The sequence below is a fragment of the Phycodurus eques genome, chromosome 9, assembly GCF_024500275.1.
Source record: "Phycodurus eques isolate BA_2022a chromosome 9, UOR_Pequ_1.1, whole genome shotgun sequence".
NCBI lineage: Eukaryota > Metazoa > Chordata > Actinopteri > Syngnathiformes > Syngnathidae > Phycodurus > Phycodurus eques.
Window position 1 is genome coordinate 28,775,898 of NC_084533.1, and position 24,412 is coordinate 28,800,309.

General features: G+C 43.1%; 1 protein-coding gene across 1 annotated transcript in view; it reads right to left on the bottom strand.

Annotated features, from left to right (window-relative positions):
• Window positions 1–3,433: 3,433 nt before the first annotated feature.
• Window positions 3,434–24,412, bottom strand: part of LOC133407311 (protein diaphanous homolog 1-like) — a 97,328-nt gene continuing 76,349 nt past the window's right edge. The window contains 10 exon segments of the mRNA XM_061685018.1: window positions 3,434–5,459; window positions 13,492–13,581; window positions 16,594–16,726; window positions 17,037–17,200; window positions 17,319–17,444; window positions 17,558–17,687; window positions 18,848–19,087; window positions 19,325–19,426; window positions 20,682–20,776; window positions 20,918–21,013. Coding sequence (XP_061541002.1) covers window positions 5,302–5,459; window positions 13,492–13,581; window positions 16,594–16,726; window positions 17,037–17,200; window positions 17,319–17,444; window positions 17,558–17,687; window positions 18,848–19,087; window positions 19,325–19,426; window positions 20,682–20,776; window positions 20,918–21,013 — 1,334 coding nt within the window. The 3' untranslated portion in view covers window positions 3,434–5,301.

The window sequence follows — 24,412 nt, forward strand, 5'->3', positions numbered from 1 at the left end:
AGAATGTGGTTTGTCATTGTCTTGCTGAAATAAGCAGGGGCGTCTATGAAAAAGACGTCGCTTGGATGGCAACATGTTTCTCCAAAACTTGTATGTACCTTTCAGCATGAAAGGTACATACCATGCCAGTGGCACTAACACAGCCCCATACCATCACAGATGCTGGCTTTTGAACTTTGCGTCCATAACAGTCCGGATGGTTCTTTTCCTCTTTGGCCCGAAGGACACGACATCCACAGTTTCCCAAAACAATTTGAAATGTGGACTTGTCAGAGTACAGAAGACTTTTCCACTTTGCGTCAATCCATCTTAGATGAGCTCGGGCCCAGAGAAGCCGGCGGCGTTTCTGGGTGTTGTTGATAAATGGCTTTTGCTTTGCATAGTAGAGTTTCAAGTTGCACTTACGGACGTAGCGCCCAACTGTATTTACTGACATTGGTTTTCTGAAATGTTCCTGAGCCCACGCGGTGATATCCTTTACACATCGATGTCGGTTTTTGATGCAGTGCCGCCTGAGGGATCGAAGGTCACGGGGATTCAATGTCGGTTTTCCGCCTTGCTGCTTCCATGCAGTGACTTCTCCAGATTCTCTTGAACCTTTTGATGATATTCTGGACCGTAGCTGATGAAATCCATCAATTCCTTGCAATTGTACGTTGAGGAACATTGTCCTTAAACAGTTGGACTGTTTTCTCACGCACTTGTTCACAAAGAGGTGAACCTCGCCCCATCTTTGCTTGGGAATGACTGAGCAATTCAGGGAAGCTCCTTTTCTACCCAATCATGGCACCCACCTGTTCCCAGTTAGCCCGTTCACCTGTGGGATGTTCCAAACACGTTTTTGATGAGCATTCCTAAACTTTCAGTCTTTTTTGCCACCACCTGTCTCAGCTTTTTTGGAACGTGTTGCAGCCATCAAATTCCAAGTTCATGATTATTTGCTCAAAACAATCAAGTTGATCAGTTTGAACATGAAATATGTTGTCTTTGTAGTGTACTCAATTAAGTATAGGTTGAACATGATTTGCAAATCATTGTATTCTGTTTTGTTTATGTTCATCACAATGTCCCGACTTCATTGGAATTGTACAAGCAGCCACGACAACCGATCAAGGGCACGTTAAGAGATGCTCAGCAGACGTGTGAAGGCACGAAGCAAATAAGCTCATTTAGTCACATGTTTAATTGGGGAAAAAAATGCTATTGGCGGCACCCAGACCTCTTTTGTAAGGAATTGTGTTTTCCCCTGGGCCTGCTGGAAAGTTGAAAAGTGTCCAATGGGAACAAATGAGGGCAGGCTTCCATCCAAAGTTTTCTAAAAAAAAAAAAAAAAAAAAAAAAAAAAAAGAGAAAAGGCGAGAACAGTCCTGGAGTGTACAGCCAAGTTCAAGTTCAAATCAAACATTTGGCAACCCCAATAAAAGAAAGACAAGCATACGCAAACACATTAGAAAGAAAATATGCGGTATGAAGGTGCAGCTTATTTGACTTGTGTGTGGTTTTATTGTCTTCATTCATGTGCGCTTCTGTCCTCCCTCCATCCTTCCTCTTCTTCTCCACTTTGCTACCTGGAGACAGACAGCCTGCCCAGGCCAGCCAATCAGAGGCCGAAAAAACATCCTCCTGCGCCTCCATTGGTCGCCCGCTTCCGCTGTCAACGGCCGTGTCATCGTGTCGTCCGACACACAATACTGCCCTCTTTCTTTGTTCAGACCCTTTTTTCCAATCCAGTGACACCTCCCTCCCAGAGTAGAACGTCTCACACACACACACACACACACATTTCACCACAATACACTAACAAGGGACTGAAGCATTCTGGGAAAACAGGAGGGCCAGACGTCTTGCTGGCTTCAACTGCTTTTAAGCAGACTTATTCATCAAGACAAATGAGGATTTTAGATTTTTATCGCTCAACTTAGACACAAAATAGTATTAAATGTATAACATTCATTGCTCATAATGTTTAAGCAGTCTGTGACACCACTTGACACGACGACAACAGCTTAGTTTTGTAATTGAATTTCAAACCCTCTAAAGTGAATTCCGTCATTTGTTTCTAAACTATGTTTGAATTGCTGAAAATGTGCCAATACTGAGAACAATATAGTACTGAATTGTTCCGATAGCGATATGACATTTTTCATCATTTCACTTGTTGCGGACGTTTTGCGCGTGGCTAAAACGAACGACCAACGCAGCACGAGCAGGATGGTATATACTGTAATTGGCATTTTTCTTCATCCATCCATCCATTTTCTGAGCCGCTTCTCCTCACTCGGGTCGCGGGCGTGCCGGAGCCTATCCCAGCTGTCATCGGGCAGGAGGCGGAGCACGCCCTGAACCGGTTGCCAGCCAATCGCAGGGCACATACAAGCAAACAACCATTCGCACTCACAGTCACAGTCATGCCTACGGGCAATTTAGAGTCTCCAATGAATGCATGTTTTTGGGATGTGGGAGGAAACCGGAGTGCCCGGAGAAAGAAATTTCTAAACAATATTTGATTAAAAAATTTAACAATTACAAGCTGTAACAGCATTGTAAACAATCAGTACTCAAACTATCAGTACTCAAATGTAAGTACGTGTACTAGTACTCGGTCCGAATAAAAGTGGTACCAATGCATCTCTAGATTCAGGTTGGCTTACTGTATTTGCTCCATTTCTAGTAAAAAGCGGATTTTGCTCAAGATAAAGCAGTGAAAGTCATGTTGACCTCTTAAGATCTAACCGTGGTCATTCAAAAAACAGCAGCATAGTTGATCACTTCTTTTAGGTTTGAGAAAAAAGAAAAAGCTGAATTCACTATCAGCCCCCCACCCCACCCAACCCCTTTCCCCCCCTCTCTAAAAACACATGGACTAGTTTCACTCTCATGCAAGTCCAAAAGTTCTGGAGGCTGACCGCAGCTCTCCAGAAGCTTTTCCTGGCATTCGTGTGCAGCGCCGCAATGACACAACGTGGAATTTCGGGCATTTGCCCGACAGGAAAAAGACCGGCGGAGCGCGTGGGCGACACGACCGGGCCCACTTGTCAGTCATGACATCTGTGTTGTTGTAGAACCGAGCAGGAATAAGGTCGCGGGACCCGTGGCCGATGCGCCAAGTCGCGAACAGTTAAGAAAAAGGGAGGCAGGTATACTGTAAGTAACAGCTTTCGACAAGATGTTGGAGAACTCGTCAAGCGTGCCTTTACTGGAACAGAAAGGGTCTTCCATAAACTGGAAAGACTAACATTTGAGTCAATGGCATGAATGAAAAAGAATGTTTGCATAAAAGGAGATAAAACACACGCGTGACATGTACATGTCACGTTCATGCTGGAAAATGCATTTGGAATCTTTGGAGCTGCTTTGGAGCCCTGGAATGCATCTGCCAAAGTTCATAGTTTCCACTGTTGATACATTCCTCCTCCGTCTTCTGGCAATAAAACCAAGGCAGGTTGTTTTTTTTTGTTTTTGTTTCTTAAACTTTCTGCCATTTTCACTCAGAAATGCGTTTACAGAGGAGGCTAAGGCGGAGCTGGAGGAATACATCAGCGTGCCCCACTAAAAATACAGATCGTTAACTGGAAGTTACAATTCGTAAGTTACACATATACACAATCCTTCAGATATTTAACTTTTCGATAACATTTTGACCACAATTGAACATGTTCACATAACCCAAGAATGACTAAAAACAAAACACAAACTTGAATTAAAGACATTTTAATTGTTCTGCGCAGCAAACAAATCTTATGTGCATTGTTACAAAAGAGCAATCTCTGGAAAAAAGGAAAAGCCAAGAATATGCATTCAGTAAGATTAAAAAAAAAATAATCGACTGTAAAAATCAACATAGAAATTCTCTTAAAAAGAAAAAAAAAAAAAAAAAAAAAAGACTCAAATTAGAAAAACAAAAAGGTACATTCCAGTGACGCTTTCTCCACATTCCAGTCACACAAAGATGTAACATGAACAACAATTACAGCAGGTTTTTGTGCTTGTCCTGTGTGTGCAAATAAGAGCGGCGCCAGCAGGTGATCACAACAGTCAAAGGTGTCAATCACCTGATTGACATCAATTTCCGCACCGCTCTTACAAAACACGCTGCGACTCGAGGACGAGCGACATCTCGAAGCAGAAACTTGACATCGGTCACACCAACTAGTTGAAGTTGCAAAAGGACACAAGACATGATGTGTTTGCATAGGAACGGAAGAGATATTGCATCTTTGCTGATGGATTGTGTTGCATTTGCAGGCTTTACCTCAGTGGGAAAAGTGTGTGTGTGTGTGTGTGTGTGTGTGTGGGGCATCCACAAAGTACATCAAAGCTCACACATATGACAGCCGCTTGTTTTCAAAACCCGCCCACGCAAGCATTTTGGCCACTTTTTCCAGCGTGCGATCGCCGCAGATACCACAGAGTTGCTTATAAAGCTGAAGATTGATGACCGAGCGCTGGGCAGCATAATTACAGAAAACACAAGCACACAGACACACACATAAGTAGGAACTAAAAATAGATGACTCCCATTAAAAGCACACAGGCATGTAAAGTGCTTTTTGTTTCCAAACAAATGTGGCCCAGGCGAGCCGCTCACTCTGTGCAAGAATTTTCTCTCATGACACCGCGGGCAAATTGAAAGGAATGTCCATGTCATTTGACTGTGCTGCTTTTCTTCATTTAAGTGTGTCATCCCTTATACAAATTAAGACAGATAAAAAAAATAACTGGCACCATGTGGGAGCAACCTGTGACTGTGCGTGAAATGACAAAACTGGACTCCTACTCATTGACACTTTTTCCAGTGACACAGCCGAAACGTCAGCATTTATAAACAGCAATTTACAATGTATCAAACAACAACCGAGCAAAAATCATTTTAAGAATAAAAATAAAATAAATGTGGACAATTTGTGCCTCCAAAACGAACCGTTTGAAGCAGCTCTATGTGCCTTACGTTCCGAAAGAAAATTTGGGGAATACCAGTGAATCCCTCCTTCGGGTTGCCCTTTTGGTGAATCAAGTGGTTAAGAGCTACGGCGAAAAAACTGACAAAGCGCACGGACAAGTGAGGAACAGTTGCGTATGCTATCAAAAACTGTTACATTTTCACTAAAGTGGCAAAAATCCAACGTCTGAACAGGGGACGGCACCCGTTGTCCCAGAAGACCACAAGAAGTGTGTGACGATGCAAGTGAACGTCAAGTTTACGTCAACATTGGCCGCAGCAATGAGAAGCAAACCTGTGTGGGTACACGTGACACTTACACGCAAAGCCAAGCAAAAAACGTGGACAACAAAACAAAAAGTCTAACTGGAGCGAGAAGGCGCAGCTTCCAGCAGCTCCTCTAAGGCATCTCCCGCTTCGACCTTGTGCTCATCCTTCCCTTTCCTGGCGAGCACGTCTTCCTGCATCAGTTCCTTGGCCAGGATGTTGGTCACCGCATGACCGGCTCTTCTGTGGTTGGCTGAGAAAGAACGGCAAACAAGGTGAGCGCGTGACATCGGCTAATACGCACCAGCACCGAAAAATATTGTTCAACTCGTAAGTCGATGCAGGCGTGACGGCGGTGGACTACGGGCGGCGTTTTTTTCATCACGGCAAACATTTCTCAACACTTTGACGCACACAAAACATGCTAGTGTGTTGCTACAGTCCTTACATACCTGCGCAATCTAAAAAGATCAACTGCAGCAGTAAAGTTGCTTTTCCAGACAGCATAATAGATAGCATTTTTGATGGAGAGTCAGCGGTATCAATTGAACAATATGTTCATTATTGTCGTGCGCAGAAGTGCAAACTGTCACCCGTTATGCGTCTCTAGTATTGCGTTTCCCTTATATACTGTACAAGGGAAAATATTACAAACACCCCCTCTGTTGCAATTTTACAGCGCCGCAGACGACACTCCTCATGAAAATAATGTCCAACTTTACCAGTCAGTCACACTTAACATTATTTAGCATATTAATCTGTGTGTTAATATTTGACTCCATAATCAGTTGTCAATGAACAATCTAAAACAAAAAAAGTGACTCACCATTTTGTCATTTGTTTTTGACTTGTCATTCAATTTTAGGCTCACATCAAAAACACAAAACTGAAAAACAGGCTACACAACTGAGTTTCATTAGAATATTTCGTTGGTCGGGTGTGCGTGAGCCCGCAGTGTGTTTCAAGATGTTTACTTCTCTTGTGCACAGAAAAGACAACGGTAACACTGAGCAACGGAATTCTTATTTCATCTCCCTCCACTTATACAATATAAAAAATATTTTTGTGAAAAAAAGAACAATCGTGAATAAAGAAAGATAAATACTGAAACAAGAGGGGGGGCTGGGGGGCCGAGGCAATGCACATGGGAACAATTTCGAAACAGTAATTTGAAAAAAAAAAAAAGCAGTGTATTTGAGTTCAGCAGTACTAGTAATGTTTTTCTCAAAGTGTCGTAGTACTAGTCGCACTAGTGCTACGCAAGCTTCCTAAAGTGGTACAAAAAAGAAGCACCTGCCTCAGTTGTATTTAACGTTTTGGTGTCAAATGTTGCGCGGGACAAAAAAACGTGCGACTCTTAATAAGGAGGAAGACATGACAATAGAGTTCCCCAGCGTTCGTCTGTCCGATCCAACTCACTGGCGTCCACGTTTAAACGGGCAGACGTCAAGCAAATAACGTCAACAACAACAATAGCTGTTGTTGTTTTTTTCTTCTTCTTCCAGCCACTGTGAAAAGATACGCGGTGGTGTGTGTACACGTCTCGGCGGACACACCGCGGCAGCCAACGCAGCTTTCTGGTGCTCGTCTCGTACACGCGACCAGTTGACTAAAATTTAACTCAGTCTTTTGGCCTATTTTTCAATTTGTGCGCAAATTTGAATGATGAAAAATCTTAATTTTTAATTGACTTTTTTTGTGACGTTTAGATTGATTTGTTTAATTGTGTTGGTGTAGCTAATGCTGTGGACAGAAAGCGCTTTGGATGATTCCCAAAAACATTTTCTTCCTTCACGTACGACACACATACAGGACATGCGCGTGTACGTGCGGCTTAGCGCCAAACACGGCAGCGAGATAGACGGCGGCGACGAAGCGGTGCGGAGCGCTCGTTCGTGGATGGCAGAATTAAGTGGAAGAGCTGACAGAGGGTAGGGAGGTGCTCAGAAGAAAAGCTGTCTTTTCTCCTGCCTGCTCTCCAGGCAGCAGCTGCGGTGGTGGCCATTTTGAACTAAATAGGTCAGGGGGAGATTGCACTGCATGTTTATGTGTGTTTAATGTCAAGATGCTTAATCTGTCAGCAGTGTTGTGACCATGCAAACCGCACATGCAAAATGAACCACGCGAACACAAACGTCAAGCCAAAACACAAGTCGCACACAGTTACCGATCACGTCTCCAGAATAAGCTGGGACAGAGAAACTATTGAGTCTGGGAAGAAAAGAGGAAAGGAGGATCGTGAGATGTTTCCAAATACAAATCGACAATGTGGATCGTACAGCAAAGACGTTTTACAAACCGGAAACATACAAAAGCGTGACCCGGAAAAAAGAGACAGCATGTGTCAGTGGGGGTGGGGCTTCATGTGTGCAAAAAAAGGGGAAGCGGGACCAACTCTGCTCGCCTCCTCTTCATCTCCCAAAAGAAAGAAGAACAGGAACACTTCGACTCAGGATCAGAGGGCGCTACGGAACAGCGATGAATTCTGATGGACTGCTTGTAGATCGACACGGAAAAGAAAGAGTCGGTTTGCGACGTTCCGAATAGCCAAAAGAAAGGAATTTGGGAACTTGAGCAGCTTTGGGAGCACGAGTTTCAATTTCCGTCTGAAACGCCAAAATCAGAAAGTTGAAGAATGAGAGCCATCTTCCCACTTGCCCGCAAAGTCACTAAACAGCGCACCAGATTTAAGTAGACATATACGCAGAACTGTATACATGAGGTTTGTATATACTTTATGAGGTTTTTGTACATTCTTATGCAATTTCGGCAAACTCTTAATAGTTCAGAACACAGATTATTCTGTTTTTGTGGGATGCTGATCCACTATTGGAAAACGTGGTAGTGAATAGAATATTCTTCCTGGATCAAACACCACTCAGTATCAACTTAACCTGACTAAAAGGATGTTTGCTCAGATTTGACACGAGACATCGCTCACTGCCAACAATATTCAGCACGAGAATGGTGCTTGTCGGGTGGGAAAACGAAGAACTAAATGATTTCCCTAATCTTTAAACACGTGGCGCCACAAACAGAGGAAGTCCTCACAACTTCTCACGCTCCAAAGTAGCCGGCACGTTGACTAAATGATCGCCGCGTTCCCCGGCAAGAGGAAACGCGGCATCGAGACGCAGATCAAAAGGAGAGTTGACGAGGGGGTGTGGCGCTAGCTGGGTCCACTTGAACACTGAAGGGGGTCCTGGCGGGCTCGAAGGGGTGAAGGGAAAAGATCATCTGTAACACATTACACACCAGCAGGCTGCAAGGCCAGGGAAAGAATGTTTGAGCGGACGCAGCAGCAAAGACGTGAGAGGTCAGCAAGTGCGAGATTTACAAAGTAACTAAGTCACATTATCAAAGCGTAACAATGGATCAAGCATCCATCTTGATCGCTTGTGTTTATTAGTGCGGTAACTACGGTAAAGTCGAGTCCGGTTTAGGAGGGACGTGGAGCGCCCTCTTCTGGCGGCTTCTGAAGTCACACCATCAAACGACACGAATTGCTTGTTTACACAAATGCGTGGCTTTTGTAATGGAAATACACGACCAGGATAAATCATTTCAACACGTTCTCCGCCAAGTGAAAATAAGCAGCGTAGATAATGTGTGCACACCCTCATAACTGGAGATTGTGTTCAAAATGAATCAATCACATTCAAACTCCTGTTAAATGGGGGTCGCCACGCAACAGTCACCATTTAAAGCGCCTCTGATTAAACCCAAGTAAAGTTCAGCTGTACCAGTAGGGTTTTTCAGACTTTTATTTATTTAGTCATCTATTGTTTGCTAAAACTCACTGGGATTTGGAACTGTTCATAATTCCCTCTACCTTGACAAAGGGGGGGGGGGGAAAAAAGCCCCAACGAATGACGCTGCCACCACTGCGCTTCACTGTAGCAGAGCAGTGCTGTTTGCGCCATCAGACAATGACACATTTTAGACAAAAAGGTTGGTCTTTTGTGGGATGTTTGGCGCAGTGAGCGACCGGTGAGCACATCTGCCTCACAGTTCTGAGGTTCCGGGTTCAAATCCCCGTGTGGAGTTTGCATGTTCTGCCCGTGCCTGTGTGGGTTTTCTCCGGGTGCTCCGGTTTCCTCTCACATTCACGGATGGATGTTTGGAGCAAACACAACACTGCTCATGACCACAAGAACACCGTAACAAAGTGAAGCGTGGCGGTGGCAGCGTCATGCTTTCTTTTCTTCAGCTGGAACAGGGGTCTTCGTCATGGTGGAGGGAATGATGAACAGTTCCAAATGGCAGTCAGCACAAAACCTTTGGCCTTCTAAAACATTCATCTCGTTGTCTTCTATAAATAAATTGTTTTAGATTTCTTTGGTTCAGACAAAACCATGTTTTTTCTACTTTAGACTTCAGCCCTCTGGTAGAAAGAAACAAAAAAGTCAGGAAAAGCATACTAGAACAGCTGAACCTTTGGAGAGGTTCTTTAAATGGCGGCAGATGTGTGCTAACCCACTGAACAAGACTTGGAATGTGAATGAAGAATTTAGAAGCAGGTGTGTACACTTATGGAACCACATCCCAGTTTCAAAAATGTCTTTTTTAATTCGAATTGAACAGTTGCACAGGTTATAGGTCGCATTAATGATGAAAAAGTTTTGAAATGATTTATCTGGGTCACGCCTGATAGAAAAGTTTTGAAACGATTTATCTCAGTCACATTTTGTCTCTGAGAAAACCCTGGCATTTGAACAGGGGTGTGTAGATTGTGTGTGATGTCATCGGAGCCTGCTTCAACAATGAAGTGTTCAATGAAGGCCTCAGCAAAGAGCTCCATTGCCTCCCTCGTGTCGTGCCTGCCAACATCTGTGAGGGAGCGGAAGGTCTTTTCTTTGGCGGCAGACGGCGTACAGAGCCAGCGTGTGCCTCTATTGTTGCCATCCTCTCGCTCTGCGGGGCTTTGTTGTGATCGGTACTTTGTCCTGATTGGACGAGGGGCGTGACCGAGCCGACGGGTTGCTGGTGAGTGATGAATCGCATTGCTCCACATGCAAAGTGCTACTATATTGCATTAACCACCAAGTTGCAGGTGAACAACAACGACGACGACGACGAGAACAGATCTCGAAGCGGCAATCTGAAGATGCGGGTGGTGCGTCCCCTCTGCAATATGACTGAGCGGACGTATTGGTACGCAAACACCCTTGCGTGTCTTTGCGCTGCTGGCATGCCGACATCATCTGCGGGAGTTTCGTCTGCTCGTGTTTGACCGCTGGGCCGACGGGGGTGGGGTGGAGGGGGTTAGACAGCAGGGGGTGCCCCGGGCTGCCCGCTCCTTCTTTACAAGCGGCACAAATACCCACAGTGAGCTGAGAGACGGACGGCTCAAAGGTGAAGGCTATTTAGCTTACGCAGCCTGGTGGCTTCACCTTCAGTCACAGTGCTGGGACACAATGAGCTCGGCGTCACACTCAAAAGGCCTCGCTCAGACTTCCAACCTCACGTCGGTAACAATTGCTGCAGTCGTGGAGAAGAGAGGCATGCTTATGATGTCATAAGACCAGAAAGATGAACAATAGCACTATTTATTGCATACGCTTTCCAAAGACTATATTTCTTTGCTATATATTTGCTTTAAAGCTCAACTTACCATAGAGTAACATTATGTCTAAATCTAAGGCCACATGATGAAACTTATTGATTTGGGCCCATATACTGTTAGCAGCTGCCTGCATGCATATAGCACAGGTTGAAATGCTAAATAGAAATGCTACTTCAGTCATCGATACAAGATGGAGACTAAACACACATTTCATCAAGAAGCTCATCAATCAGGACAAGCAAGGCTAGACCGCTTAATTGTCTCCAAATTTGACTTCTTCGGCATTTTGGACAATTGTATACTTGGAACTTTCATGTCAGTTTGGCGTAGACCCGTTTCTGTTCTCGCATGACTGCGCCCCAGTTCACAAAGGCCTGCTTTTTATCAGTGAGGCGTCAAAGAGCTTTAGCCCTGCGATCAAAACCCTCCTCCTTGTTCAACATTAAGAGAACCGCTCACCAACGGATCCAACTTTCCTCTCTTTCAAATGATGCAATGAACAGTCACAAAATAGAATATATTGTTCTTCCATCTGCAGTTATCGCAGTTCTTACAGCCTTGTGTCTTAATACTGTGTCCATACAGTATATGTAGAAAATCTAATGTATGTATTTTGTAAGTGCACAATGGGGGAAACACAAAAAATGACTCCACGGCTCCAGTGGTGTCCAGTACATATCAGTCGAGTCAAAGACTGGATGGCGTTCGTCCTCTACTTTTGCTAAATTAAGCGCGCTGACGCGCAAACTGCTCAAGCCAAAAAGGGGAAGCCCGCAGCCCCTCCCACACAGTCTGCAAAGAGGAAGAACACTGACTGTACTTGGGGCCAGCTGTTGTAAACTAGTAGCTACAAATTCTGGACAAAGCTGACACATAACACCGCCCCCATACAAGCATGGAAATGACTGACCATTGGTTAAAACGACTTCACGGTCAAAGCAAGGAATTAGGGAGGGGTTAAGATGAAACGTGATCGCCGGAGGCATATTTTTCGACTTCTGTCTCACGGAGCTACGTATGCGCATTCCCTCGCACATGTTCCGCTACTCCCTGTGAGGAGGGGGCTACAAACCCAGACAGCCTTCTCCCTCCATTTCTCATTTCTCTTCTGGTTCTATTCAAGTAGTACAACTTAACCAATGTCTTATCATAGACCACACAGAAGCAAACAGTCCCAATGGTACTTGAAATTTTGTTCCGATTTTGTTCTTCACTTTATAAAAGACGAAGAAAACAAGACGGCAGAAAGAATGCAGTCTCCGCTCCAACTCTGAGGCACCGCTTCACATCTGGCTTCCATTGATGGCGGGATAGGGTTGCACACACTCGTACCCTCGTGTGTGAATGCTCATGCACGCACACGCGGACTTTTGAGCTGCTCTCAACACTGGACACTTAAGCCACTCACATTTCAAAGCTTGTTGCAAATGTACTGTTGTGAGACCTCATATTGCATATTATTTTCACCAGTCAAGCGATGCGTTTCGGAATCTAACAAGTAAATCATCTGCCAGACTTCGCAGACGTCAGAAATTCAACTAAGAGCTAACTTGATTTTGACTTTAAGCTAACAGCTCTAACAACAATGGCTAAAAAAAATACATTTAAAAAAAAAAATCCAAAAACTGCTTGGAGTACAGTGGACTGCTGCTATTCATCAGAGCCTGACCGTGAATAGCAAATGTCAGCAAACGATGCTCCCTATAATAATAGTATAAACTATAAATAGACCACAAATTACTATCTCAACACTCTAATAGCATTTCAAATGCTTATAAACATCTTCAAACATTGCTGTACACTTAAGAGTTAGCAGTTTCCAGCTAAGCACGCATAGATACAAAGTATAATGGCTGTACACGCAAATCAATAATTCTGATGAAGACGAAATGAACTGGCGGTAGAGTTTAGCAAGGTTACGCTGAATTGTTGTGACGGATTCCATTTGTTTTGATGCCATGTTTAGTCCGAGTTTGGAGAAACCATCGTGAGCCAAGGCGTCCGCCATCTTATCTGTCCGCGCCCGCTGACTGTCAATCATAAATCCAACACCGCTGCTGTTACGTTTGTGATTGGATGAGGGAGTGCAACAGCCTTCTGCCTTCCACCACACAAGCTTGGTTGAGCAGACAAATAGTTAATTCGTTTTTTGGGGGGCATTTTGTTGTCTCAAAGAGAAACTACAAGACAATTATCGTACATAATAGAGATAATATTTTACCGTGAAAAAAAAACCATTTAAAATAAAAATTATTTTCTGACTTTTGCCTAGTTACAGAAAACTGCAAATCGGTGAGTAGTTTCCACCCAGAAATCTGCAACGAGGTGAATTTGTGAATGCCGAACTGCAAATATACGTGGTCCACTGTACGTACATGACTTTTTTTGATACTTAAATGTGCTGAATTTGGTTAAGAAACTGTTTCTTAAAGCCGTGGAGCTGCATGTATTTTCCCACGTCCTCCAAGTGTTTGATCCATATACGTACCCCAACCCCCCAGCCTCAATATTATTGCTGGAGGCGGCTTTCCCCCGCTGCCACCATAAAAGGAACAAACAAGGAAACACATCTGGTTCGTATTGACATTCACAAGGTGACGAAGAGTGTTTTAGAACAGATACATAGCACAACACATGGGATAATAAACAGGAATAATGATTTTTTTTTTTTTTTTTTTTTTAAACATGAAACGTGCATGTATACAGTAGTTATGTGTACCTGCTTGTCGCGGTCCTCTCTTTCTTCTGAAAGCAGCGCCGGACTGCAGCGCCTCTAAGAGGCCATCCATGATGCCAGTTTCATCACCCTCTGGAAGCACATTAAACCATAACATAAGCGATACATCAAGAAACTATTATTGGGAATAACAATTTACACAGCACATAAATGCATTCTAATTTTGAAGACTTTTGCTATACTGTGTGCGTATCAGTGACTTTTTCAGACCCACGTGGGCCGGAGGGCGTTTGTTTTCGAGGCCGGTGGCCATCTTGGAAGATTTGCCACATTAACCCAGATAGGCGCTGACCTACATGCGCCGCTGTCGGCTTCGTGCTGTATACTACTACTTACAATTAAGAAGAGATCAGCAGCAAAGTAATAATAGGTGCACTTTACTATTGTATGGATGTTTGTTTATGTAGCTTTTTGGGTGGTTCTTAATCTGGTAGCGTTTGTGTTTTAAAGGGACCCTTGTCTTTGTAAACGTGTGTGTGTGTGTGTCAGGACTTAGTAACACAGGTCTGCCGCCAGGCAGATGGTTTGAATTATTTCTGAATTGAACGAGAGGGGTCTGGAAAAGGAGGCAGTGGGGTTAAAGGTTTATGTCGCCACCCCCCCAGACGCACGCGCACACATCTTGCAATAAGCCATGCAGCAGATGGCTTGTGGCTTCCCTCGACATGCCAGAGAACACCACACGTCTCCCTTCTACGGCGCACATACACCGCTCGGCGTCGATGGACGGGAACTACATTGATGGCTTCGTGGTGATGTAGGCCAAATTTTTTCCGCCTTTGCGGGAAGGCACATTTGACACACGTCTGCTTCCACTAATCATATGGTTGCTTTCAAACACCAGTGCAAGCATGCAGACACAAACCAGCGCATTGGATAGCAGTGTAAACATAGTTGTTTAGGCAGTGTCTGGTCTTGAGCAAAACTGTTTGATAAAGACATTCCTTCACTTGAGAGGCTTTTCTTTGCTTTCCTGAGGGTCAACAATAGGGCTAATGATAAACATGCCTTCTTTTAATTCAATTGCTTTCTGTGTGCTGTCCAATTAAAAGAGTTGAGTCAATATGAAGAGAAGTTAGATTAAATTATCCCACAAGTCAAGCGTAAGCTTGACACATGTTCACAACTGCATCAAAAGTGCAATTTGGAAGGTCCTTCCTGAGGCCACTGAGAACATATGACATATTCATCTGTGTCATAGCATTAGACTTTAAAGATGACTCTCTGGAGCCAATCAATTCCCACAAACACAATCTGGTGCCCGCAGAAATGTGAGGAGAGCCTCTTGCGTGGAGCAATGGCACACCTGGTGGACGTTCATCATTCAGATTGCAAAAGAAGTTGCTGCAAATGAGAGAGAAAATCTTTGGAGAGCACTTGTGATTCTCTTCAGTCCAACAAAGTCCACCAGCTCTCCTCAACCTCTCCCCTTAATGCTCTCCATCGAGAGACAAACAACTCTGTGCACGTATAAGCCTCAACAGGGCAGCTGCCGCAGTCTCCGCTTTGCCGTCCCCTCCCCCACCCTGACCACAAAGTCGTTTGCGTGGAGCGTGAGCGCGCCCAGTGGCGGTTCCCAGACCGGCATCTCAGTGGGTGTGTTAGTCACACATGCGCACACCCCTCTCTCGCGTAACCATACAGTATCTTTTGCACACTCTACTGACACCTAGTGACAGCAATAAGTACATCTCATTTCCTCGGGGTCGGCATCGGACCGCAGTGTTTTTCCACAGCATGTGGAAAAGTTCCAAGCCGGAGCACCAAGGGTATATGTGGACTCTCCCTGGTACCAATACAACCTCATCTAATCATAATGGCCTATTTGATCAACTTTAAGTACATATAACTTACAGAGGACTGAAATTAATTCGACAAAAACAAAAATCGATGGCCTTGACAGTTGTGACTCACTCTGACAGTAATGGCAAAACCACACCAACCCGACCTTCCAGAGTTTAATCAACAACTGGAGTGCTATGCAGACAAAGAAGGACATTACGTGATTTCATGAGATAAGACAGCGGGGGACAGAGAGGAAAACAAGGACGGAGGAAACGTGCTAAAGTGTCACTGCTGAAAGCAGCTATTGTGTTGTCGCCATCCAGTGTGAAGGTTATCAACAAATACAGCACAAAGAGCAGGTGTGTGTATTTGTGTGTGGTTGAATTCAAATAGGGGGTTGGAAGTGACCTGAGGCAATCAAATATGCCACCTGTATGTAAATCATCTCTAACCCTCACACGCACACACCTTTGAAGCTCTATTATATTCCACTTGCATGCCTCTAGAGGCTCAATGTAAAGTATGACTACTCTTGCTTTCAACAACAAAACCTCAGCTACATATGTCCAACGCACAGACGACATATTGCATACGGAGCCTCTAATGGAGATTTAATTGAAAAGCAGAAAGAAAGGAGAATGTTTGATTGGAACAAAAGAAGTGAGCTAGAAAAAGAAGATGGATGGAACTTTAGACTACTGTGTTTATGAACAATGACAAATAAGCACACACAATACTGCACATGAACAAGGTTTGTAAAAACAAGAAAAAGGATGAACTTGGGCAGCAGTGAATCTGGAACTGTGGAATCCTTGGAGATGCCAAAGTGGAGCCACAGAGAGAAGGAATGTACGAAAACTAGGTCACACTCTCAGAGAGAGAGAAAAAGTGTTTGTTTGCCAAGGATGATTCTTTCTGTGTATAAGGGAATGACGATGGAAATAATGTTTAGCGGCGTGCAGTTTCTTGTCATTATACATATCATTTTTGTGTGGTTTTGTGTGCACATCTCTTTACCCACAAGAGTTCGAAATAGGTCAGCTAGTTTCTTATCTCTGAACTCGCTTTCTCAAGAGATGCATTGATAGTTTTTAAAAGTAAGTCATCTACATTAGATTATTCCCGGTTCTGAAATTGTGACACACACACACACACACAGAGAGAGAGAGAGAGAGAGAGAGAGAAATACTCCGCTGAAGTGTGGACTCTGACTGCCCCCAACTGGAGGATGATGGAAATAACAAAATGAGAAAGTGTTTCTCCTCCTAAAAATCACACATTTAAGAGCAAAACAGTCACCTGTGTTGATGTCCAACACCTGATTCCTTTTGAGTTTCTCCTCCTTTTCCCTCTCGGCCTTCTCCCTCGCCAATTTGGCCCTTTTGATCTTTTCCTCTGCCTCTTTTCTCTTCTGATTATCCTTTACTGCTTGCTGGTAGAGGACCAATGAAAAAACAACAACTAGTTTTGACACAGAATATCACACATTGTGGACTTAAAATGACTGCTAAAACAAAGTAGACGAGTGTGGAAGACAAGCCTTTAAAACCAGGATGTCAATTAATCTCAATAGCTGGCAAAACAAGTCAGCTCCTACGGGAAGCCTTCCTAACAAGTCACAGTTGATGCATAAACAACAACACACGAGTCATACTAATTCAATATTATGACGTCAATAGAAATTGGTGCTAGGTAACTTTATTGTCCAAATAACAAAATTAGGAGTTTGGACAAAAACACACCTGGAACATGTTCTTGAAGGTGTTGAGGTCTCCAAAGAACTCCTCCACTGAAAGTTTTCTCGGGTCAAAGACAAAATAGTCTCCCAGGTCAGTATACTGCTTCTCCATATTTTTATGCATCAGGTCCAGCTTCTCGCACTGTTCACGGGCACTGCTCACGAAACTGTGAACACATTAAGCTAAGGAACACACAATAAATATCCCCAGAACATTATATGACACCTTAACAATTTAAGAAATATTTCGATTGCTGAATTATCATAATCTAGTAGATCGAGGATATTGACATCTTCTCCACAAACAGATCCTTGTCATTTTGTGCAGGAGGGAAGGTTTCTAGGTCTTTCTCCAGGCTCTTGATCTGACGACCCATCAGTTCCACATTCTTCTGAAGTGTCTCTGCAGAAACTATGAAGAAAAATTGATGTTATTTTTTAGGCGTATGGCTGATCATTTTTTTTGTTTCAAAGGACAAAAAAAAAAGTGATCATCAGCACGGATGACTTAGATGTCCAGTGTACCTCTGCTGGCCTTCTCCACATGGATGAGCTCGTCCGCAAAGCTCATGACTTCCGGGAACTGCTCCATGCACACGTCAGCCAGAAAGTGGAGCAGCGTCTGCTTCAGGTCAGCCGATTTGGTGTCACGTAGCTGAGTGGAACAACATTTAGTTGAAAAATAGTCCAGTGATATAGAAAATCTGTACAATCGCTAGTACTGCCACGGTCTTCGAAATTTCAGTTGTGAAATGGAGCAGGGTATACTTTTTAACGAACTACAGCAAGTCCTCGAGTTGCGACGCACTCGACCTACGACGTTTCGACTTTACGACGCCCGTGCCTCGTCCGCCATTTTGTCCCGGCACCATAGTGTTTCTGCTTAGCTAGTGCTTAGTGCTTGTCTGTGTTTGTGCGCCGGAGTATCTTTGCCTTTTTTCACACTCTCAGCAGTAATGGTAAGTACAGCATCTTATTTTTTGATTTTAATGTATTTTAGTTTCTTTATATGAAGCGTTAACCTTTCCTGCTACGGTCACCTGACCGTGGTCGGGAGACGAAGGGGTTAACTCCCTTCTCTCGTTGCACAGCTGAGCTGGGTGGCGGCAACAATAAAGGCACTTTAATGGCTTTATTAGCTCCTCTGCGAATTCGGCGTCAACGGGTCTTCCGCTAATCGCTACTCTTCCCCGGTCGCCGTCGCTACACTTGCTACTGTACACACTCCTTCGCAGTCCGTCTCACTCACACATCGAGCTTGCTGTCACAATCACGTGGGACAATACCCGTAACAGAAGCATTTCCACGTAAATTTCGACTTTAACGGTGAAATACGACTTACGCGGAAATTCGGGTTACGTCGCCAGCGTAGGAACGGAACTCGTTCGTAAATCGAGGACTTCCTGTATTTATGCAGTATGTTAAAAAAAGAAAAGAAAAAACAAAACAAAAAAACGCCAAATCTACCGGTGAGAAGACCTTCCAGGTGCCACAGTAAGCATGCACTCTCGAAAAGAATTCTTTAAATCAGAATGTATTATCTTCCCTCTACGTAGTTATCCCACTTACTTATAAAACCTGCAAGGATGATAGAAACTGTGCATAGACGTTTACTGAGACACATAAGATCTCACCCTGCTGAATATGCCAAGAAATGGCTAAAGTGAGCAGCAGTGCACATGATCAAGACAGAAAGTATTCATCGAAAAACTTCTTTTCAGTAGTAGATAGATAAAAAGATTCCTGACAGCAATAAAAGGTCTGAGAAGTAAGTCAGGTCTTTGTGCACTCTTGTCCTTGTTTTTGTTTTTTTACCTTGCATAAGTATGATATGGAAAAGCCAAAGGCCTTTCCATTGCGGGAGCCTGCGTTCATATAATTGCCAACAAGAAGGATGATCTGCAGCAGCTTGGAGAAGGAGGTGCTTTTCCTGAGCTCCTCGCAGGCTGCCGTCACAGACACCACGTCCGGTTTAATGTTGTTCAACTGTTCCTCAAACTGTAGCTTGAACAGGATGGCCTGAAGCCGTGGCACCAACCGCTTCACACTAGACATCTGGGAAAAGACAAGTGGATATATGTTGCGTGTGTGGGTTGCATGACTGAGTGGAATTTCACCTTCCACGGTTGAACAAAACGGTTTCTGTTTTGCAAGATGAACAGTTTCTGTGACTAATAGTTCAACAATGGTGTTACTTCATTATCAGTATATGATCATTTTCTCTGTCTGATTTGGCATCAAGTATTCCAGGAAAAACAACAATGTCCTTGATAAAACCGTGTGACTCCTTACCACCACTCCGAACTGTTCAGCCTCAGCTAAGTCGTCATATTCATCTTTCATCTCTCCCAAGACGCTCAGCTGCTCTGGTGCGGGCAGTTGTTTGATCAGGTTCTAAACAGCAAAACACACACACACACACACACACACACACACACACACACACACACACACACACACACACACACACACACACACACGATTAAAATGGTTTTGCGTTTTAATATTTCGACAAGCTCGCGGTACGGAGCGCAGCACTAGAACAAAAATAAGCATTGTTAAAATGCCCTCTGTCAATCAAGAGTAAGCACTATTAATTTTGGAAAGGCAGAATTGTTGATACAACTCTTGCTTTGGTTCTCACTTAATTGTGCAGGCTGAATGAAGTGTCCAAACTTCCCAAGACTGAATATTACTGTACACACTATAATGTAATTGAATCATAGAATATGAACAAGAATGTCAATTATTTGTGGATTTGTTTTTTTAAATTAAAATTGGGAAAATGTTAAGACATTGTATTGGTAATAACATGAATTGATACATAAAATAGGTTTTATATACAGTTGAAACCAGACGTTTACATATATTATATAAAAAGACTCATATGCCCCCCCACCCACACCACACAATCTGACATGAAATCAGACCAAACTTTTTTCATTTATTCTATTTTAAACATTCATTTGGAATTGAGAAGGCGTGGGGCTCAATCTCTGGGAGCGGGAAATAGTGGGTTTTCTTTTCTTAAAACATTCATTTGGGATTGGGAGGCTGTGGGTTCAATCTATGCGGGAGTCAAAATCCACTCCCATGTCAGCCTCTCGAATGATGGCTGGACATTCCCATGGTGTTTATACTTCCATCTTTGTTTGAACAGATGAACACGGCACCTTCAGGCAACTGGACATTGCACCCAGGGATGAACCAGAGTTGCGCAAGTCCACAATGATCTTCCTGATAACTTGGCAGATTTCTTTTAACGTTCCCATGATGTTACCCAAAGAAGCAGTGTTTTTCGGGTGTGCCTAGTTAAAATACATCCAAAGGCGTGTCTCTTATTAACTCAAATGTTGTCAATAAACATATCAGAAGCTTCCAAAGAAATGACGTCAACTGGGTTTTCCCAAATTGTTTAAAGGCATAGTAATCTTACTGTATGTACATTTATGACTTTGAAGAAAGTAATGAAAAATTGCCTTAAACAATGTCTCAATGTGGCATTTAGCAAATACAAATATTTTGGTAATTCATATTGACCTGAAAGAGTTAAAGCTTAGTCTGATTTCATGTCAGACTGAAAAAAAGCATGTTTTTATATCGTGTATGTAAACATCTGGTTACAATTGTATCCTGGTGGAATCTGTACCTGAACCAGGGACTCTGTGAGGACCTTCTCATTAACTTCCAGGATGCAGTTCTTGATCTCTTCATATGGAAGACGAAACGATCCAAGAAAAATGGCTACATGTACAAACACCCAAAAATTAATATCGCATAAACAGTAATACAGTCATGTCATGGAATGTTTAAGGATGAAACTTTGGAATTGGGATTGTGTTGTGTATTGTGTGTGTTTTAAAATACATTGGTTTTTAGCCTTACACAGGTTTTGTGATGACTTTGAATCAAGAACCTTCAACTCCTTGGCTTTCTTCTTTTGCAACTGCTTTTCTTCTGCACCTTCCAGCTCCTTTTTGGCTGGGGATGAGAACAGAGAAGCGAAATTAGGGAGCAATTCATATGATGGCCCTTGTTAGAAAAATGCTTTTCAAAACAAAACAAAAAAAGAAAGAAAATGGCAACATCTTCATGTGGACAGTTGAAAGCAAAGCAAATGGATCAGGAAATGAGCGATGTGATGATGAAGGTTTTCTATGCTGAAGTAAGTACTTTGAAGTTCTTCCACCAAACTCATACAAGGATGCCTCATGGAACACGCTTTGTATACCGTGACCGAGCCCAACTCAAGCTGCCAAAACGCAGGTTTTAACCATAAATATACCACAAACTATGATCCGAAAACACTTGGGAAGAGGCTTCACAACTCATCCATCCGATAAGTTTTTTTTACTTCTTCCTACTCCTACTGAACATATACATTCGTACCGAAGGACAAAATGAACGGCTACCTTCTACTTGTATTTTTGTTTCGTGTTTATTTATATTATTTTGTATTTATTTTATAGCAACCAGTCTTCTGTTGAACTGTTCGTATATGTTCAATAAAGTTCAAATTTCATTTATTTTTTTACCATTTACCCTCTGTTGAAACTCTACTATGCAAAGCAAAAGCCATTTATCAACAACACCCAGAAATGCCGCCGGCTTCTCTGGGCCCGAGCTCATCTAAGATGGACCGAAGAAAAGTGGAAAAGTGTTCTGTGGTCCGACGAGTCCACATTTCAAATTGTTTTTGGAAATGGTGGACGTCGTGTCCTCCAAGCCACAGAGGAAAAGTACCATCAGGACTGTTATGGACGCATAGTTCAAAAGCCAGCAAATGTGATGGTATGGGGCTGTGTTAGTGCCAATGGCATTGGTAACTTGCACATCTGTGAAGGCACCATTAATGCTGAAAGGTACATACAGGTTTTGGAGAAACATATGCTGCCATCCAAGCGATGTCTTTTTCACGGACGCCCCTGCTTATTTCAGCAAGACAATGCCAAACCACATTCTCTTACAACAGCGTGGCTTCGTCGTAAAAGAGTGCGGGTACTAGACTGGCCTGCCTGCAGTCCAGACCTGTCTCCCATTGAAAATGTGTGGCGCATTATGAAGCGTCAAATACGACAACAGAGACTCCGGACTGTTGAACGGCTGATGCTGTACATCGAGCAAGAATGGGAAAGAATTCCAGCTACAAAGCTTCAACAATTAGTGTCCTCAGTTTCCAAACGTTGATTGAATGTTGTGAAAAGAAAAGGTGATGTAACACAGTGGTAAACATGACCCTGTCCCACCTTTTTTGGAACATGTTGCCGCCATAAAATTCTAATTTAATGATTATTTGCTAAAAACAAAGTTTATCAGTTTGAACATGAAATATCTTGTCTTTGTCGTGTATTCAATTCAATATAGGTTGAACGTGATTTGCAAATCATTGTATTCTGTTTTTATTTATGCTTAACACAATGTCCCAACTTCATTGGAATTGGGGTTGTAAAACCAACATTTAGAAACTGTATTTTATATTTATGAGGTATTAAAATTGGTTTGATGATCAGAAACATTTAAAGGGAGCGTAAGGAAGTTTTAAAAATGCTAGCAAGATATGAATCTAACCTAATTTCAGAACCCGTCACCACCGCCGCCGATCCGCAAAAAGACAGACAAAAAGAAAAAGAAACATGAAGCCAGCGGCTCGTTCCTCTGACGATGATGCGCTGTAAGCGTCCATGGCGCCCCGAAGTGGCTATTCTTGTCCTTCCGTGCCAAGTTTTCAAATATGAATTACAATTAAATTGGAGGGAATAGATGGGGCCAGAGAGAGATGATTTTTCAAAAGATCATTGTAATAATATTCTACTATCAGGTCATGGTGACAGTTGTAACATGACACAAAATGTTTTTTTTTTTGGACTGCAAATTCCAGTTTAAGGTGTGATAAATACACACACACAAATCACTGTACACAGCTACTACAAATGTTCTGCCCTTATATCATCTCAAACGACCATGCGTTCATGAATTCATCTTCTTCCGTCAGCTGGGTGCACGCAAAACTGACATTTATGTGTGAGATGATAACGTTGGGGAAGAAGTCCCCGCGGCCGGCTAAATGTGCTTGGACGTTTGTTAGCTGCGAGGCATGTTAACTTTTGCAATAGGCTTGCAGATACAGTACCTTTTATGACACACTCACAACTTGACAAACACTTTTGTGTTAACACGATCGGACAAGGTCGCATTTGTGACTAAGGCTTTGTCATTTCACATAAGGCTGGCAAAGATTTGGCCTGAAAGACGAACGTGTGCATTGGATTTGTCCACGTTCCAAGTCAAAACTGTATTGAGGCAAGGTCAATTCAATGGAAGGTCACCAGGAAAGCGCGTGTCACTGTTGGTGGTCCATGTGTTCGAGAGGAAATTATTTCGGGAATCTCAACTACGGGCCGCATCTATTTTCATGTTCAAATTCAATGACTGTTGTTCCACAACAGCAGGCCAGACTACAGACCTATCACAGGTGATATTTCGTGGAAGTTTTTCAAGCACCATCAGGAAAAAGCCTTGTGCCATGTAAAAACTTTATGGAGATTTACTAATAGCTGAGGCAAGCAATGGAGAAAACACAAGCCAAATTGCTAGTCCTTATCAAATGCAATGGAAATGCACCTCTATAATCCATTTTCATGGATGTGACTTCACCCATTTACATTCACTGCTTCAAATGTCTAACGATAGCTCCCATTTTTATAATCTGAGAGAAAACTACGGTATATGTCGCTGTCCCTTAACAAGACCTTGATCACATGTCGTCAATGTTTCCTGACTGTCATTTTTGAGCACAAGGCAACAATGTGCAATCTCCGAGGATGCCAGATGGAAACCGCTACAGCTCAAAATATGCGGCAAGCCCATCATGAGTCGGGTCAAATGCAAAGTTTCAAACAATTTGTTTGCCAGTCAAGGCCTCCTAATGAGGTCCTCAACTCATCTTTTGGCCACCGGGTTACAACAAAGCTCACACGCAGTGTCGTTCTTTCCCTGGATGTCCGCTGAAGAAATGTCAACAATCAGGAGTCTCTCACTGTTCCTTAAACAGATATTAAACATTTCCATGCTTGTGCTCTATTTATGTCTACGATGACACCGCTGTGTCTCTGATGCTGTGATCCTGAGATCTGGAACTCCAAACAGGAAGGCAGACATATGCAACATGGACACACACAAACTATATATCCAGACAACTTCCCCCCCCCCCTCACGTACAAAGGAAGTGTACGGAGCCCCCCCTGGTGTCAAGGTATGAGAAAAATAAAATTAATTGAGAATCTGTTCCCTCAGTTTAGTAATCCGTACCCTCAGTTTAGCAAATGTCTGGAGCTCCGTATACATTGCTTGATCCATCACAGACCCATTTGTCTGTTTGCG